This window comes from Anolis carolinensis, unplaced genomic scaffold (genome assembly GCF_035594765.1).
Source record: "Anolis carolinensis isolate JA03-04 unplaced genomic scaffold, rAnoCar3.1.pri scaffold_15, whole genome shotgun sequence".
Lineage (NCBI taxonomy): Eukaryota > Metazoa > Chordata > Lepidosauria > Squamata > Dactyloidae > Anolis > Anolis carolinensis.
The window spans coordinates 12331325-12351584 of record NW_026943826.1 but is presented as its reverse complement, the minus strand read 5'-3'; the positions used below and the strand labels follow the sequence as shown (position 1 = coordinate 12351584).

The window sequence follows — 20260 nt, the reverse complement described above, 5'->3', positions numbered from 1 at the left end:
TGTACCAAGTTTCATCCTGATAGCTGTAAAAATGATGGAAAAACGAGCCTTGCAAATATCACAACGAAATCATTACGAGTCTCCGCTGATTCAGTTGAGGAAAGGACACCACGCATATTGAGAAGCGCACAAAGTACTTTAAAATAAGCTTTATTTAGTCGTGTGTGTAATTATCATCATTATTTTTTGTAATATTTTCACATTTGCATCCATGCCGTCGAGGAATTGTTTTGTTTTTTGTCTATTTTTCCCTTTTGTAGTTAAACCTAAAGGTTAATACGATCCATCAGCCGTCAGCTATTTCTGTGTGTGTGTTTTTTAATTGGTTAAGTTCTCTTTTAATTTTAAATAAAATAATTATTTCCTAATTTACAAATGAAACAAAAATAAAAAGAGATGTGAGAGAGACGAAGAGAGTGGAAACAATAATTAATTAATAATAATACAAAATAATAATACAAAATAATAATCGGACTCAACAACGTATTCCAGGAACTGAGCTGCTTCAACTTGGAGGGAAGGACAGGGGGAAATGCAAATATTGGGGGGCTTTGGGGGGTCCCATTGGAACCCAAATAGCCCTATAGATTAATTTTGGGGTCCCACTGCATTGCATTTTGGGGGTCTCATTGCAATGCAAATATAGGGGCATATTTGGGGGTCCCATTGCAATGCAAAAATTGGGAAATTTTGGCGGTCTCATTGCAATGCAAATACAGGACCATTTTGGGGGTCTCGTCTCAATGCAAATATAGGGCCATTTTGGGGTCTCGTTGCAATGCAAATATAGGGCCATTTTGGGGGTCTCATTGCAATGCAAAAATTGGGAAATTTTGGGGGTCTCGTCTCAATGAAAATATAGGGGAATTTTGGGGGTCTCATTGCAATGTAAATATGGGGGAATTTGGGGGTCTCATTGCAATGCAAATATTTAGGAATTTTGGGGGTCCCATTGCAATGCAAATACAGGGCCATTTTGGGGATCCCATTGCAATGCAAATATTGGGGAATTTTGGGGGTCTCATTGCAATGCAAATATAGGGCCATTTTGGGTGTCCTATTGCAATGCAAAATTTGGGAAATTTTGGGGGTCCCATTGCAATGCAAATACAAGGCCATTTTGGGGGTCCCATTGCAATGCAAAAATTGGGAAATTTCGGGGGTCCCGTCGCAATGCATACAACTCAGAAAGGAAGGAATAATAAGATTCTCAATGGCAGCCGAGCGTCCCGAGCGCCCCCCCTCCCTCCCTCCCGACGTGGAAAAATATAAATCCCGATCTTTTTATGCAATACAGTAATAATAATAATTTAGTTAGAATACATCTTCTGTAATTTTCTCTTTTTTGTGTGTGTGTGCAAATAAATTAAAAAATACGAAACAAACAGGGGAGCGGAAAGGAGGGAGGAGGGTGGCGGGATTCTTCCGGACTGAAACAACAACGAAAAAAGAAACAACAACAACATAAGGAAGACGACACGTCCATAGGGTTCTGAGTCCCCCCAAAATAAAAGAGTTTCAATAGGGCTTCAAATGGGTCCCCGTAGCAGTTCAAAGCGGTGTCAAACTGCATTAATTCAACTGTGTAGATGCACCGTGGAGACATACTGTACACACTCATATATAAGTCTAGGCTTACCCACTGGGCCGACTCACATATGACGTTGACGTAAGGGTGACATGTAAGTGAGATTGTATATGGGGTCGGTTGACACATGGGGTTGAATAACCCATCGGATCAACTGACGCATGGGGTTGAATTACCCATTGGGTTGACTAATTCATTGGGTTGACTGACGCATGAGTTTGACTGTTGCATGAGGTTGAATGACCCACTGTGTCGACTGATGCATGGGGTCGACTGATGCATGAGGTTGAATGACACATTCGGTTGACTAATGCATTGGGTTGACTGACACATGTGTTCGACCGTAATATGGGGTTGAATGACCCATCAGGTCGACTGATGCATGAGGCTGACTGACACATTGGGTTGACTAACACATGGGTTCGACTGTTGTATGGGGTTGAATGACCCATCAGGTCGACTGACACATTGGGTTGACTGACACATCAGGTTGACTAACACATTGGGTTGACTGACGCATGGGTTCGACTGCTGTATGGGGTTGAATGACCCATCAGGTCGACTGATGCATGAGGTTGACTGACACATCGGGTTGACTAACGCATTGGGTTGACTGACACATGGGTTCGACTGTTGTATAGGGTTGAATGACCCATCAGGTCGACTGATGCATGAGGCTGACTGACACATCGTGTTGACTAACGTATTGGGTTGACTGACGCATGGGTTCGACTGTTGTATAGGGTTGAATGACCCATCAGGTCGACTGATGCATGAGGCTGACTGACACATCGGGTTGACTAACGTATTGGGTTGACTGACGCATGGGTTCGACTGTTGTATAGGGTTGAATGACCCATCAGGTCGACTGATGCATGAGGCTGACTGACACATGGGTTTGACTGTTGTATGGGATTAAATGACCCATTGGGTCAACTGACACATTAGGTCGACTGACGCATTGCGTTGTCTGATGCATGGGGTGGACTGTTGCACAGGCTTGAATGACACATCAGGTCGACTGATGCATGGGGTTGAATTACCCATCGGGTCGACTGACGCATGAAGTTGACTGATGCATCGAGTCAACTGGAGCACGGAGTTGAATGACGGATCAAGTCAACTGACGCATGGCTGACTGATGCCTGGAGCCGACTGACACATGGGATTGAATTTCCCATTGGGTCGACTGATGCAAGGGAATGACTGACACATGGGATTGAATTTCCCATTGGGTCGACTGATGCAAGAGAAAGACTGACACATGGGGTTGAATTTCCCATTGGGTCGACTGATGCAAGGGAATGACTGACACATGGGGTTGAATTTCCCATTGGGTCGACTGACACATGGGATTGAATGACACATGGGGCCGACTGACGCATGGGGTTGATTGACGCATGGGGTTGATTTGACGCATGGGGTTGACTGACACATGGGGTTGAACGACACATGGGGCCGACTGACACATGGAGTCGACTGACGCATGGGGTTGACTGACACATAGGGTTGAATGACACATGGGGTTGACTGACACATAGGGTCGACTGATGTGTCATGTAAACGTACACAAGGGGCCGTCTTCTAAGCACGAGGTCGACTTATACATGAGTCCCTACAGTCGTCGGGTGAGTCAAGGTGTAAAAAAGGAAACAGGGAAACGGTCTGCTTAAGACATTGTGAATACCGAACGGCGTATATACCCAACTCGAAAAAATAAATCTCTCCGGATTCGGGGTCCCTTTGGTTGCTCATTTGGCCGAGGGGGGGCGGGATTCGTTCCATGGCTTTGGGGGCAAACGGATTTTGGGGGGGGGGGGGGTCCGTGTCTACATTCGGCCGCGTGGCAACGCAACGGGGAGAAACATTCCGGATCCCCCTTCTCCCTTTGAGGCCGCGTCCAGGGGGAGGGCTGTTGGGGGCACCGACACGCGGGCGGGTGGGAGTTGTAGTTCCGCAAGGCCAAAGTGGTGTCACACCGCACCGATAAATTGGGTGTAGACGGGGGTGGGGGAAGGGGAGAAGAAAGGAGAGTGTTTTTGCTGTACGAGAAGAACACAGTGCACAATTAATCATCCATCGTCATCGTCGTCGTCAACATGATCCTTTTGCCTATTTACAAAACACACCAGCGGTCCTTCAAGTTTGATTTTTCAAGTTTTGTCGAAAAAGAGAGATCAAGAGCGGAAGGAAGGAAGAAAGGAAGGGAGGGAGGCCAAAGGGTGCGTCCGCACAGAGGGAATATAATGCTCGTTCGACACCCGCTTTAACTGCACATGGGAGTAAGTTATAGCATCCTAGAGTGGGAAGGGGTCCCCAAGGGCCATCTAGTCCAACCTTATTCTGACATTGCAAGGAAGGCGCCACCAAAGCCCTCCCAACAGATGGCCACCCAGCCATAGCTAGGATAGACAATACAATACTCCATGATAGATCTATCATAGCATCTTCGAGTTGGCAGGGGCCACCAGTCAATGCATGGGGTCGACTGACGCATGGGGTTGACTGATGCATGGGGCCGACTGACACGAATGACCCATTGAGTTGACTGACACATGGGGTCGACTGACATATGGGATTGAATGACCCATCAGGTCGACTAACATATGGGATCGACTGACACATAGGGTTGATGGACATACGGGGTTGAATGACCCACCAGGTCGACTGACACATGAAGTCGACTGACGCATGGGGTCGACTGACATATGGGGTTGAATGACCCACCAGGTCGACTGACGCATGGGGTCGACTGACATATGGGGTTGAATGACCCACCAGGTCGACTGACGCATGGGGTCGACTGACCCATCAAGTTGACTGACACATAGGGTCGACTGACGCATGAGATTGACTGACATATGAGGTTGAATGACCCATCAGGTCGACTGACGCATGGGGTTGAATGACCCATTGAGTTGACTAACACATTGGGTCGATTGACATATGGGATTGATTGACCTATCAGACCGACTGATGCATGGAGTTGATGGACACAATAGGGTTGAATTACCCATCAGGTTGACTGATACATGGGGTTGAATTATCCATTGGCTTGACTAATGCATAATGCATCGAGTCCAACCTTATTCTACCATTGCAAGGAAGACACCATCAAAGCCCTCCTGACAGATAGCCATCCAGCTAGGACAGATAACACTATATTCCATGATAAAGATATCATAGCATCCCAGGCCACCAGCTGCAGTAAATTCAATCAATCCAGAGGTTTGAAACCCAGGTCGGGGTGAGCTCCCGACCTGTAACCCAGCTTCCGTCTACTTAGTGGTCCGAAAGCCAAACTGTGAGTAGATAAATAGGTACTGCTTAAAATAATAATAATAGTGGCTACCGCTCCCAGGATGCCACCGCAGTTAAAGCGCTGTCGAACCGGATTAAATTCCGCTGCGTGCGGATGCACCCGGAGAGGAGGAACAAAAAGAGAGAGAGAAAGGAACGAAATGAAAGGAGGAAAAGAACAAAGTTACAACGACAACGGACTCGGCATCGCTCCATAGACAACAGTTAGAAGGGGTTTCCACATACAGGGTTTGAGGGTTGTTCTTCCCTCTCTTTTGGGGGGTTATGTACAGCGAAGAGGCAATGCAGAGAGAGAGGAAGAGGAAGAGGAAGAGAGAGAGGAAGAGAGAGGGGGAGGCTCACAATCCGCCGGGGGGGTTGGCCCTCAAACGCACGCAGAAGCAGAGGGGAGGGGGCTGAAAGGGCCTTCCGGAGGGGTCCGGAGGGGGGGGGGAAGGCAGTCCGTCACCAGTCGGCGTCCTCCTCGATGTAGTAGTCGGGGGCGGTGCCGTCAAAGAGGCCCGGGTCCAGGGACTTGCGCTGCTTCCCCCGGGCAAAGACCCTCGAGATGGAGCCAAAGCCCATCTTCTCCTTCTTCTTCTTCCGCTTCTGGTCCTCCAGGTCCTCTAGAGACTGCGGAGAAACAGCCATAGAGACAGAGACAGATAGAGAGGTCGATAAGGTCGGGAGGGGAGATACCATAGAGATACCAGACCATAAGGATGTAGAGATAGAGATTGATAGAGTATACAGAATACATACTAAGATACATAGATAGAAGATGATATAGAGATAGGATAGGATGGATACTAAGATAGATAGATAGGCATATAAATGATAGGTAGGGTAGATATCGAGATAGATAAGATAGATAGATAGATAGATAGATAGATAGATAGATAGATAGAGAAGGATGTAGAGGAAGAGATTGATAGAGTATACAGAATACATACTAAGATACACAGGATGTAGAGGTAGAGATCGATAGAGTATACAGAATAGATACTAAGATACATAGATAGAAGATGATATAGAGCTAGAGATAGATAAGATAGATACTAAGATAGCTAGATAGATAAATAGATGATAGGTAGGGTTGATACTGAGATAGATAGATAGATAGATAGATAGATAGATAGATAGATAGATAGATAGATAGATAGATAGAGAAGGATGTAGAGGTGAGATTGATAGAGTCTATAGAATACATAGTAAAATACACAGGATGTAGAAGCAGAGATTGATAGAGTATACCGAATAGATACTAAGATACATAGACAGAAGATGATACAGAGCTAGAGATAAGATAGGATGGATACTAAGATAGATAGATAGATAGACAGATAAATGATAGGGTAGATATCAGGATAAATAGATAGATAGATAGATAGATAGATAGATAGATAGATAGAGAAGGATGTAGAGGTAGAGACTGATAGAGTCTATAGAATAGATACTAAGATACACAGGGTGTAGAGGTAGAGATTGATAGGATATATAGAATAGATACTAAGATACATAGATAGAAGATGACATAGAGCTAGAGATAAGATAGGATGGATACTAAGATAGATAGATAGATAGGCAGATAAATGATAGGTAGGGTAGATATCGAGATAGATAAGATAGGTGGATAGATAGATAGATAGATAGATAAGGTTGTAGAGGAAGAGATTGATAGAATATACAGAATAGATACTAAGATACATAGAAGATGATATAGAGCTAGAGATAGATAAGATAGATAGGATGGATACTAAGATATAGATAGATAGATAGATAGATAGATAGATAGATAGATAGATAAGGATGTAGAGGTAGAGATTGATAGAATATACAGAATAGATACTAAGATACATAGAAGATGATATAGAGCTAGAGATAGATAAGATAGAAAGGATGGATACTAAGATACAGATAGATAGATAGATAGATAGATAGATAGATAGATAGATAGATAAGGATGTAGAGGTAGAGATTGATAGAATATACAGAATAGATACTAAGATACATAGAAGATGATATAGAGCTAGAGATAGATAAGATAGAAAGGATGGATACTAAGATATAGATAGATAGATAGATAGATAGATAGATAGATAGATAGATAGATAAGGATGTAGAGGTAGAGATTGATAGAATATACAGAATAGATACTAAGATACATAGAAGATGATATAGAGCTAGAGATAGATAAGATAGATAGGATGGATACTAAGATACAGATAGATAGATAGATAGATAGATAGATAGATAGATAGATAAGGATGTAGAGGTAGAGATTGATAGAATATAGAGAATAGATACTAAGATACACAGGATGTAGAGGCAGAGATTGATAGAGTATATAGAATCGATACTAAGTTACATAGATAGAAGATGATATAGAGCTAGAGATAGATAAGATAGATACTAAGATAGATAGATAGATAGGCAGATAAATGATAGGTAGGGTAGATATCGAGATAGATAAGATAGGTGGATAGATAGATAGATAGATAGATAGATAAGGTTGTAGAGGAAGAGATTGATAGAATATACAGAATAGATACTAAGATACATAGAAGATGATATAGAGCTAGAGATAGATAAGATAGAAAGGATGGATACTAAGATACAGATAGATAGATAGATAGATAGATAGATAGATAGATAGATAGATAAGGATGTAGAGGTAGAGATTGATAGAATATACAGAATAGATACTAAGATACATAGAAGATGATATAGAGCTAGAGATAGATAAGATAGAAAGGATGGATACTAAGATACAGATAGATAGATAGATAGATAGATAGATAGATAGATAGATAAGGATGTAGAGGTAGAGATTGATAGAATATACAGAATAGATACTAAGATACATAGAAGATGATATAGAGCTAGAGATAGATAAGATAGAAAGGATGGATACTAAGATACAGATAGATAGATAGATAGATAGATAGATAGATAGATAGATAAGGATGTAGAGGTAGAGATTGATAGAATATACAGAATAGATACTAAGATACATAGAAGATGATATAGAGCTAGAGATAGATAAGATAGAAAGGATGGATACTAAGATATAGATAGATAGATAGATAGATAGATAGATAGATAGATAGATAAGGATGTAGAGGTAGAGATTGATAGAATATACAGAATAGATACTAAGATACATAGAAGATGATATAGAGCTAGAGATAGATAAGATAGAAAGGATGGATACTAAGATATAGATAGATAGATAGATAGATAGATAGATAGATAGATAGATAAGGATGTAGAGGTAGAGATTGATAGAATATACAGAATAGATACTAAGATACATAGAAGATGATATAGAGCTAGAGATAGATAAGATAGATAGGATGGATACTAAGATACAGATAGATAGATAGATAGATAGATAGATAGATAGATAGATAGATAGATAGATAGATAAGGATGTAGAGGTAGAGATTGATAGAATATAGAGAATAGATACTAAGATACACAGGATGTAGAGGCAGAGATTGATAGAGTATATAGAATCGATACTAAGTTACATAGATAGAAGATGACATAGAGCTAGAGATAAGATAGGATGGATACTAAGATAGATAGATAGATAGGCAGATAAATGATAGGTAGGGTAGATATCGAGATAGATAAGATAGATGGATAGATAGATAGATAAGGTTGTAGAGGAAGAGATTGATAGAATATATAGAATAGATACTAAGATACATAGATAGAAGATGACATAGAGCTAGAGATAGATAAGATAGATAGGATGGATACTAAGATACAGATAGATAGATAGATAGATAGATAGATAAGGATGTAGAGGTAGAGATTGATAGAATATAGAGAATAGATACTAAGATACACAGGATGTAGAGGCAGAGATTGATAGAGTATATAGAATCGATACTAAGTTACATAGATAGAAGATGATATAGAGCTAGAGATAGATAAGATAGATACTAAGATAGATAGATAGATAAATAGATGATAGGTAGGGTAGATATCGAGATAGATAAGATAGATGGATAGATAGATAGATAGATAAGGTTGTAGAGGAAGAGATTGATAGAATATACAGAATAGATACTAAGATACATAGAAGATGATATAGAGCTAGAGATAGATAAGATAGATAGGATGGATACTAAGATACAGATAGATAGATAGATAGATAGATAGATAGATAGATAGATAGATAGATAAGGATGTAGAGGTAGAGATTGATAGAATATAGAGAATAGATACTAAGATACACAGGATGTAGGGGCAGAGATTGATAGAGTATATAGAATCGAAGTTACATAGATAGAGAAGGATGTAGAGCTAGAGACAGAAAGGATCAATAGAATAGATACCAAGAGGCACAGATAGATAGAAGATGACATAGAGCTAGTGATAGATAACATAGGTAGGATAGATACCAAGATAGATAGATAGATAGATAGATAGATAGATAGATAGATAGATAGATAGATAGATATCGATACCGAGATAGAGATGAGAAGAGGAAGGAAGGAAGGAAGGAAGGAAGGAAGGAAGGAAGGAAGGAAGGAAGGAAGGAAGGAAGGAAGGACGGAAGAGCGGAAAAGCTAAAGAAGAAGAGAGATGTTTCCTTACCTGGACAATTGGGTTGTGCAAGTTTTTCTGTACCGGTCCAGGACTATCCCCCTGGAGGAAGGAGAGAAAGAAAGAAAGAGAGGGGCGTCTGCACTGAGGAGTTGATGCAGTTTAGCACCTCTTAGCGGCTATAATAATAATAATAATAATAATAATAATAATAATAATAATAATAATAATAATAATAATAATACTTTTGGTTGCAAATATAATAATAATAATAATAATAATAATAATAATAATACACTTGGGTCCCCCGCATTGCTGGCTCTGTGCAAGCATTACAAAGCAGCCAAGCAGCAAGCAAGCTCCCAGGGATGATGGGCCTCGCGGTCCGAAGGAACGAGGAGAAAGAGAAGAGTGTGAGGAAGGGGCAATGACCTGCAGAGGCGCCTTACATTGCAGAGCGAGTGCGTTCGGTGTCGTGGGGAGTTGATGTCGCTGGGCGTGGAGGAGCGGTCGCCTTCCGCCGCCGAGGCGTCCGAGATGACCGAGGGCTGGCGCGAGTGGCACGGGCTCACACGCACCCCTGCCGGACACAAGAGAGGATGCCATTAGCATCACTATTATGATTTATTATTATTTATCTCTCTCAAAAGAGACCAAAGTGGCTATCTGTAACGAAGTGTGAATTTTTTAGTTTACAGATGTCATGTTTAATTGCGTTTTACAAGGGTCAATATTTCAGTTACTCTGCACTCATGAAGAGTAAAAGAAGCAGTTAGTCTGTGCCCTGATGAGGTACAGGGAAGACTGATCCTCAGTTGAAGCGATCAGGGAGACTCAAATGCTTATTTTTGAGTCAATTTAAAATAAGTTTGGTGACTTATTTTAAGGTAGTATGTGCCCTGATGAGGTACAGTGAAGACTGACCCTCAGTTGAAGGGATCAGGGAGACTCAAATGCTTATTTTTGAGTCAATTTAAAATAAGTTTGGTGACTTATTTTATTGTAGTCTGTGCCCTGATGAGGTACAGTGAAGACTGATCCTCAGCTGAAGGGATCAGGGAGACTCAAATGCTTATTTCTGAGTCAATTTAAAATAAGTTTGGTGACTTATTTTAAGGGAGTCTGTGCCGTGATGAGGTACAGTGAAGACTGATCCTCAGTTGAAGGGATCAGGGAGACTCAAATGCTTATTTTTGAGTCAATTTAAAATAAGTTTGGTGACTTATTTTAAGGTAGTTTGTCTCCTGATGAGGAACAGATAATCTGTGATTGTAATTCACAGGGTGACTGCAGTTTAGAGCAGTAAAGAAAAAAGTGACATTTTAAGAAGTTTGAAACACCTCATTCTAGCTTTGCAACTGTTAACCAAAGTGCCTCTAAAGAGAAAGTTACTGTAACCATTAAGCTTTGTGCCAGAATAAACATGTTATTGTTCTTTTAAACATCTCAGCTTCTGTCATATATATTACCATCAAAAACAAACAAGAAGAAAGAAGAAAAACAAAATGTAAAAGGTCTCCTCTCTAAGTAGCTAGTAGCTATATCTTCCCATAGTGGTGGATAATCCCCTTTACATTATAAACATCTTTACACTGGTGGCAGCGGTTATAATATAATAATATAATTAAATAAACATCCAACATCTCTTCTCCGCACTATCTATCTACACAGAGGCGTCCGAGACGATGAGGGGCCACCCCGCCTCACCTTGCCGGTCGACCGTGTGCTGGGGGTGGCCGTGGTAGAGGGTCTGCTGGCTCTGCCGGATGGCGGCCGTGAGCGGGAGGTCGGCCTGCATGACCCACTCCTGGTTGCCGTTCAGCACCGTCTCGCCCGGCATGGCCAGCGAGTGCCGCTTGGGCACGTCCTTCGTCAGCGTGGCCAGAGACTGCTTCGCCTGCAGGGAGGAAAAGGCTTGTTTCTCTGTCGTGCATACAGCTATCAGGACGAAACTTGGCTCACTTATAAACAACACGTACAACTTTCAGCCTGCCAAGTTTCAGAAGATTTCAGTCATCCACTGATTTTTTGGAAATTTCTAAAGATTCTGAGGGGTCGCTTATCGTTTTGTAATCCGAATCACTGAAGTTTCGTAATCACTTCGTTCGGGGAAAATTTCAAGTCTCTTTTTTGGATCATTTTTATGGCTATCAGGATGAAACTTGGCACACTTGTAGGAAACGTGCACAACTTTCAGCCTGCCAAGTTTCAGAACATTTCGGTCATCCACTGATTTTTAGGAATTTTTTAAAGATTCGGAGGGGTCCCTTTTAGTTTTGTAATCCAAATCTCCGAAGCTTTGTAATCGCTTCGTTCGGGGAAAATTTTAAATATCTTTTTTTAGCCATGTTTAGGGTTATTGGGGTGAAACTTGTCACACTTGTAGGCAACGTTTGCGACTTCAAGCCTGCCAAGTTTCAGAATGTTTCGGTCAGCCACTGATTTTTAGGAATTTTTCAAAGATTTGGAGGGGTCCCTTTTCGTAATCCGAATCTCCGAAGCTTCGTAATGGTTTCATTCGGATTGGTTCCACAACAGGGAAAATTTCGAGGCTTGTTTAGCTGTCATTTTTACAGCTATCAAGATGAAACTTGGCACACTTCTAAACAACATCTACAACTTTCACCATGCCAAGTTTCAGAATATTTCGATCATCCATTGATTTTTAGGAATTTTTTAAAGATTTGGAGGGGTCCCTTTTCATAATATGAACCTCTGAAGTTTCGTAATGGTTTTGTTCGGATTCGTTCCACAACAGGTAAAATTTCGAGGCTCGTTTCAATGTCATTTTTATGGCTATTGGGACGAAATTTGGGAAACTTGTAAACAACGTGTACAACTTTCACCAAGCCAAGTTTCAGAACGTTTGGGCCACCCACTGATTTTTAGGAATTTTTCAAAAATATTTAATATATGGCGCCCGTAATATTTATGGCAGGGGTCCCCAAACTAAGGCCCGGGGGCCGGATGCGGCCCTCCAAGGTCATTTACCTGGCCCCCGCCCTCAGTTTTATAATATAATATTTTTATATCAGTTTTAATAATATAATATATTGTATATACATATAATATTGATAATAATCTTATGTTATACAATATAATACTAATAGTAATACCACATAATATTATTAATTATATGTTATATATTACATATTATATAATAGTATAGTGGTATAGTTCAATATAGTAATATATAATGCTAATATTGTGTTATGCTAATAATATAATGTATGTACATACAGCTGCTCTGAGTCCCCTTCGGGGTGAGAAGGGTGGGATATAAATGTAGTAAATAAATGCAGTAAATAAATCATAAACTTTAGACTTAGGCTCGGCCAAAGTCTGACATGACTTGAAGGCACACAACAACAACAACAATCCTAATTAACTTGACTATCTCATTGGTCAGTAGCAGGCCCACACTTCCCACTGAAATCCTAATAGGTTTATGTTGGTTAAAATTGTTTTCATTTTTAAATATTGTAATGTTCTTTCATTGTTCTTGTTCTTGTTGTTGTTTTTGCACTACAAATAAGACATGTGAGGTGTGCATAGGAATTTGTATTATTTTTTTCAAATGATAATTCAGCCCCTCAACAGTCTGAAAGATTGTGGACCGGCCCTCTGCTTTAAAAGTTTGGGGACCCCTGATTTATGGGATGTGTCTGAGTGCAAAGGGAGCTGGTCTAGATGCCCTCTGGGGTCCCCATTCCTTGGCTCACCATGGCCAATTCGGCCTCCAGCTCCTTCATGCGGTTGTCCTTCAGGTCCAGCTGGGAGCGCAGGGCGCTGGCGTGGTCCGTGGCCTCCTTGGCCTGGCGCCGCAGCTCCCACTTCTCCCTCTCCAGCAGATCCTTCTCCTTCGCCAGCGCCTTGACCACGTCCTCGCTCTCCTGGGGGTCGGAAAGAAAACATCCACATCGTGCTTGGAAAACTACAACTCCCAGGATCACATAGCCTTGAGCCGCGTGCACTGCGAAATTAATGCATTTGGACACTACTGGAACTCTGCCATGGAATAATGGGAGTCATAGTCTGGTGATGTGCCGGCACTCTTGGAAAACGACAACTCCCAGGGAATCCTGACAACGTACTTTTCTGTGTTGCTCGTAGTTCCGGATAAAGTCGCGTAGCTGCTCCTCGCGGCTCTCCAGCGTGGCATAGAGCTGCTGCATTTGGCTCACCAGGTCCGTCTTCTCGCCCTTCAAGCGTTTCCGGTCGGCTTTCATGGCTGGAACCAGAGAAAGAGACATAAATAATAATATATTAAATATTAAAGATAATATAATAATATACAATCAATAATAATTATATGCATATCCTGCTTTCCTAACAAACTGTAATGCGGATGCACCTTCTTCTTGCTCAGTTCAGGGCAGGAGAATCCCTGCTTTGAATCCCAAAGAATGGCCCCTAATTGGTATGCAGGATCCGAGGGAATGCCATTCCGTGGCCGGGAAACCAGAGAAATAGGTCTTCGTCTAATTAACAAAGCTGTAAAGAACCAGGGATGCCAAGCGGAGAGAGTGTTGGTACAAAAGAGGGGGCCGCTGGGCCTTTTCGCAGGCCGGTTACACCATCCAAGTCTATCTTAGAGTTCAAAGGGACCCCCAAAGGGCATCCAGACCAACCCTGTAATATAATTAATATTTAAAATAATGTATTATTATTATTATTGTAATAATATTATGATCCAAACCCTCCGATTATTAATCCCCGACGGTAGGCATCACCTCTCTTTTCTGGCCAGAATCACATAGATTTGTTTGTTTGTATCAGAAAGGCTCCGCGACAAAAAGGAGGAGGAAGTGGAAGTAGGAGAGGAAGTGGGAGAGGTAGTCGAAGAGAGAGGGAGTGGAAAAGGAAGAGGAAGTGGAGGAGGTAGCCGAAGAAGAAAAGTGGGAGGAAGTGGAAGTGGAAGTGGGAGAGGACGTCGAAGAGGTTGAGGAAGCAGAAAAGGAAGTGGAAGAGGAAGAGGAAAAGGAAGTGGGAGAGGAAGTGGAAGCAAGAGGAAGAGAGGAAGAGGTCGAGAAAGAGGAAGAGGGATAGGAAGAGGAAGCGGAAGTGGGAAAGGAAGTAGAGGAGGAAGTGGGAGAGGAAATGGAAGAGGAAGTGGGAGTCGAAGCAGAAAAGGATGTGGACGAGATAGTGGGAGAGGGATAGGAAGTGGAAACGGAAGTGGGAGAGGAAGTCGCAGAGGTTGAGGAAGCAGAAAAGGAAGTGGAAGAGGAAGAGGAAAAGGAAGTGGGAGAGGAAGTGGGAGAGGTAGTCGAAGAGAGAGGGAGTGGAAAAGGAAGAGGAAGTGGAGGAGGTAGCCGAAGAAGAAAAGTGGGAGGAAGTGGAAGTGGAAGTGGGAGAGGACGTCGAAGAGGTTGAGGAAGCAGAAAAGGAAGTGGAAGAGGAAGAGGAAAAGGAAGTGGAAGCAAGAGGAAGAGAGGAAGAGGTCGAGAAAGAGGAAGAGGGATAGGAAGAGGAAGCGGAAGTGGGAAAGGAAGTAGAAGAGGAAGTGGGAGAGGAAATGGAAGAGGAAGTGGGAGTCGAAGCAGAAAAGGATGTGGACGAGATAGTGGGAGAGGGATAGGAAGCGGAAGTGGTGGAAGTGGGAGAGGAAGTGGAGGCGGAAGTGTGCTTCCTACCTTGCAGGGCTTCCTTGGCCCGGTTGAGGTCGGCCTCCTTCTGGGCCAGCTGGACCTTGAGCTCGGTGGCCGAGAGGACCTCGGTGGCCTTCCCGGGGTGCCCGTCCTCCAGGTCCTTGGCCAGCGCCTCCTTCACCTGCCGCAACACGTGCACTTCCTCTTGCAACTGGGAGACCTCCTCGCGGAGCAGCGCTGCCGGAAGGAAGCGGGAAGTAAACACACAGGAAGTTCGGAAGGGAACCCTAAAGGCCATCTAGTCCACACCCAGAGGCCCGTCCGCCCCGTAACGAAAAATAAACACAACCACCACATCAACACCACAACTGCAAAACAAGGCAAGGAACCCGCCATTATAACCTCGTGAGCTCACGGCATGACAAGGTTAATTGTCGGAAAAACAGCTCCGGGTATTTCTCTTAATTTATTTTCTTTTTGCAACATAACAACGAGCGTTAATGACGCACGCGGCAGGGAAACGATGCCAAAGGTGAGCCGGCAAAGGCAGGCTCGTATCTCCATCATTTTGACGGATATCGGGATGAAAATTGGCACACGTGTCGGCAACACGTATGACTTTAAGCCCACCGGGTTTCGGAACTATTCGGTCATTTGCCGATTTTTTAGGAATTTTAGAACGACGAGAAGAGGACGGAAGGGCTATGGGGAAGATTTCGAGGCTCATTCCTCTGTCATCTTTACAGTAATCAGGACGAAACTCGACACACGTGTCGGCAACACATACGACTATAAACCCACCAAGTTTCGGAACTATTCGGTCCTCCGCCGATTTTTAGGAATTTTAAAACTTTTTTAAATTTTTAAATTAATTTTTAAATTTTTAAATTAAAAATTTTACCCCCTTGAAATTCCGCACAACGAGACTCCACAAGCAGGGCATCGATCCTGCAAAGTTTCAGAAAGATTCGTTCACATACTGATTTTTAGGAATTTTTCAAAGTTTTATTTTCAATCTAAAACTACCCCTGTTCGCAGATACGGGGGCTGCATGCTTTGCAGCTGAGCCTCCGTATCCGCAGTTTTGACGGATTATTATTTTCCCGTCCGAAGCCGTGTTTGCAGGGTCTTGACCAAGGACAAAGTCCACCACCGGGGAGTTAAACTATAACTTCCTTTCGGGAAGTCAAGAACTTCTCTTTTGCATAATAATATTAATACCCAAGAGAACAGGAAACTACAAATCCCAGTGGGCAAAGCACGGACTTGAAGAGCATCTGTGGGCAAAGCATAGACACGGAGACCCTTGGTGGGGAAAAAACGGACTCTGGAGACCCTCAAAGAGCAAAGCATGGTCTTGGAGACCCTCAATGGGCAAAGTATGGACTCTGAGGACCCTCAATGAGCAAAGCATGGACTCTGAGGACCCTCAATGAGCAAAGCATAGACTCAGAGATCCTTGGTGGGTAAAGCATGGACTCTGGAGACCTTCGATGGGCAAAGCATGGTCTTGGAGACCCTCAATGGGCAAAGCATGGACTCTGAAGACCCTCAATGAGCAAAGCATAGACTTGGAGATCCTTGGTGGGCAAAGCATGGTCTTGGAGACCCTCAATGGGCAAAGCATGGACCCTGAATGAGCAAAGCACAGACTTGGAGACCCTCAACAGGCAAAGCATGGACTCTGAGGACCCTCAATGAGCAAAGCATGGACTCTGAGATTCTTGTTAGGTAAAGCATGGACTCTGGAGACCCTCGATGGGTAAAGCATGGTCTTGGAGACCCTCAATGGGCAAAGCATGGACTCTGAATGAGCAAAGCACAGACTTGGAGACCCTCAATGGGCAAAGCATGGACCCTGAATGAGCAAAGCACAGACTTGGAGACCCTCAATGGGCAAAGCATGGACCCTGAATGAGCAAAGCACAGACTTGGAGACCCTCAATGGGCAAAGCATGGACCCTGAATGAGCAAAGCACAGACTTGGAGACCCTCAATGGGCAAAGCATGGACCCTGAATGAGCAAAGCACAGACTTGGGAGACCCTCAATGGGCAAAGCATGGACCCTGAATGAGCAAAGCACAGACTTGGAGACCCTCAATGGGCAAAGCATGGACCCTGAATGAGCAAAGCACAGACTTGGAGACCCTCAATGGGCAAAGCATGGACCCTGAATGAGCAAAGCACAGACTTGGAGACCCTCAATGGGCAAAGCATGGACCCTGAATGAGCAAAGCACAGACTTGGAGACCCTCAATGGGCAAAGCATGGACCCTGAATGAGCAAAGCACAGACTTGGAGACCCTCAATGGGCAAAGCATAGACTTGGAGACCTTCAATGAGTAAAGTACAGAGTCTGGAGACCCTTGGTGGGCAAAGCACAGGCCTGTAGACCCTCCTAAAGCAAAGCATGGACTCTGGAGACCCTCAACAGGCAAAGCATAGTCTCAGAGAGCCTCAGTAAGCAAAACATGGACTCAGAGACCCTAAGCAGGCAAAGCACGGACTCAGAGACCCTCGACGGACAAAGCACGGACTCTGAGATCCTCAACTTGTAAAGCATAGACCCTGGAGACCTTTGGTTGGCAAAGCACGGATTCGAAGACCCCAAATGGGCAAAGTGCAGATTCGGAGACCCTCAGGAGGCAAAACCCGGACCCGGGACAGCCTTGGTGGGCAAAGCCCAGGCGCTTGACCCACAGGACCCTTTGCAAGGCCTTCTTTCGAGTTTGGAAACGGTTGGCAGGCAAAGCACGGACACACGAGGCACTCTATTTCGCAAAACCGAAAGCCGTACCGAAAAGCACCTTTGCCCTCTGGCTATTTACCGAGCTTGTTGTCGTCGTCCTCGTCCGACTTCATCCTCGTCTCTCACTCTCTCTCTTTCTTTCTCTTTCTCTCGTTCCCCCAAACAGGAAGTGCCTACCTGAGCCGCCACTCATTCGCAGGTGGAGGAAAGGGGCGGTCCTTGTTGCCGGGGAAGTGGCTCACCTGTTCCTTCTTCCCGTCAAGATCTACTTGATATATAGTATATATACTGCATTCTTATGCTAAATATTATATGGATTGCATTCCTATGAGATATCGTGTATATGTACCTAGATTGCATTCCTATAGTAATAATATAATATTATAATACTATTATCAATTATAGTCAAAATATTATAACAATATAATCTATAAATACTACCACTAATAATAATATAATAATATAAACTATATAAATAATCTATAAATACCACCACTACTAATAATATAAATAATCTATAAATACCACTACTACTACTAATATAATAATATAAATAATCTATAAATACTACTGCTACTATTATTAATATAATAATATAATAATAATATAAATAATATAACTAATCTATAAATACCACTACTACTAATAATATAAATAATCTATAAATCCCACTACTACTACTAATATAATAATATAAATAATCTATAAATACTACTGCTACTAAAAATAAAATAACATAAATAATATAAAAATACCACTACTACTAATAATTTAATAATATAAATAATCTATAAATACCACTACTACTAATAAGATATTAATATAAATAATATAATTAGATCCCACTATTAATATAATATAAATAATATATAAATCCCACTACTACTAATAGTATAATAATATAAATGATATATAAATACCACTACTACTAATATAATAATATAAATAATAATGAGCCAAGAGTGTCATGCTGCAGCAAAAAAGGCCAATGTGTTCCATATAATAATAATAATAATAATAATAATACAATAATATAATATTATAAATAGTAGTACAAATAACATAACACTACTACTAGTAATAGTATAATAATAATTATATATAAATAATATTAAAATACTACTAGTAAAATAACGATATCAATAATATATAAATACAGTAGAGTCTCACTTATCCAACACTTGCTTATCCAATGTTCTGGATTATCCAATGCATTTTTGTAGTCAATGTTTTCAATACATCCTGATATTTTGGTGCTAAATTCGTAAATACAGTAATTACTACGTAGCATTTCTGCGTATTGAACTACTTTTTCTGTCAAATTTGTTGTTAAACATGATGTTTTGGTGCTTACTTTGTAAAATCATAACCTAATTTGATGTTTAATAGGCTTCTCCTTAATCTCTCCTTATTATCCAACATATTCGCTTATCCAACATTCTGCCGGCCCGTTTATGTTGGATAAGTGAGACTCTACTGTATTACAAATAGTATTACAAATAACATAACACTGCTACTAGTAATAGTATAATAATAATTATATATCAATAATATTAAAATACTACTAGTAAAATAACGATATCAATAATATATAAATACTAATAATGTAACAATATAAATTATATAAAAATACTACTAGTAAAATAACAATATAAATAATATATAAATACTAATAATATAACAATATAAATGATATAAAAATACTACTAGTAAAGTAACAAGAGAAATAATATAAGCCATATTCTAATAATAAATAAATAATGCTACAACTACTAATGATGATATAATTACAATAACACTACAAATAAAATAATATAATAATAATATAATAATACTAACAATGATATAATACTAATACTAATAATGAAGCAATTCAGTCTTGCTTCCTAGCAGAAAGAGGTTGGGCTAGATGGCCTTTGGGGTGCCCTTCCAACTCTATGAGTCTCATACTAATAGTACTTGGCAAACTACAACTCCCGGGATCTTTGGCAGGTGGAAAAGAACACCGTTGCCTTGGCTACTCCTTTCTCTAATAGGCCTTGTTTCCTTTCCATTGTCAAACCGGTAAGGCCAGTTAGGCTGGCATGCCTGGCGTACTTCGAACTGGAAGGGCACCCCAGAGGCCATCTAGTCCAGCCCCAAGACACACAACGATTGAGCTATCCTCCATCCTCCATCTATCCTTTGGCCTCACCGTCACGGGACAAATCTAATTTCACGGACCCGCCTGTACAAACACGGATCCAATTTCACGATCAGATTCCGTACAGAGATGTCTTAACCCGCCGAGCAAAACACTTTTCGTAATCATCGCATTAGCCAAGATAATTCAATTTGCAATCCCGGGCAGAACCATCCACAGTCAAGGCACCAGGGTGCGTCTACACGGCAGAGTTAAGGCGGGTTGACGCCACTTATAATGCCTTCCCTAGACACTATATTCCTATGGATGCAGCCAAGAATCGCATTGG

General features: G+C 41.8%; 1 protein-coding gene across 4 annotated transcripts in view; it reads right to left on the bottom strand.

The window, feature by feature from the left end:
* Positions 1-134: 134 nt before the first annotated feature.
* Positions 135-20260, bottom strand: part of kazn (kazrin, periplakin interacting protein) — a 59606-nt gene continuing 39480 nt past the window's right edge. For 2 of the 4 annotated variants that reach the window (XM_062965896.1, XM_062965897.1), the window contains exons 5-11: positions 15085-15276; positions 13543-13679; positions 13171-13341; positions 11156-11345; positions 9898-10028; positions 9500-9550; positions 135-5521 (exon numbers count right to left, since the gene is read on the bottom strand). In XM_062965896.1, the coding sequence (XP_062821966.1) occupies positions 5354-5521; positions 9500-9550; positions 9898-10028; positions 11156-11345; positions 13171-13341; positions 13543-13679; positions 15085-15276 (1040 nt within the window). In that variant the 3' untranslated portion in view covers positions 135-5353. Of the gene's footprint in view, positions 5522-9499; positions 9551-9880; positions 10029-11155; positions 11346-13170; positions 13342-13542; positions 13680-15084; positions 15277-17868; positions 18191-20260 lie in introns of those variants that run through there. The other 2 variants (XM_062965900.1, XM_062965898.1) reach the window with 2 other exon arrangements.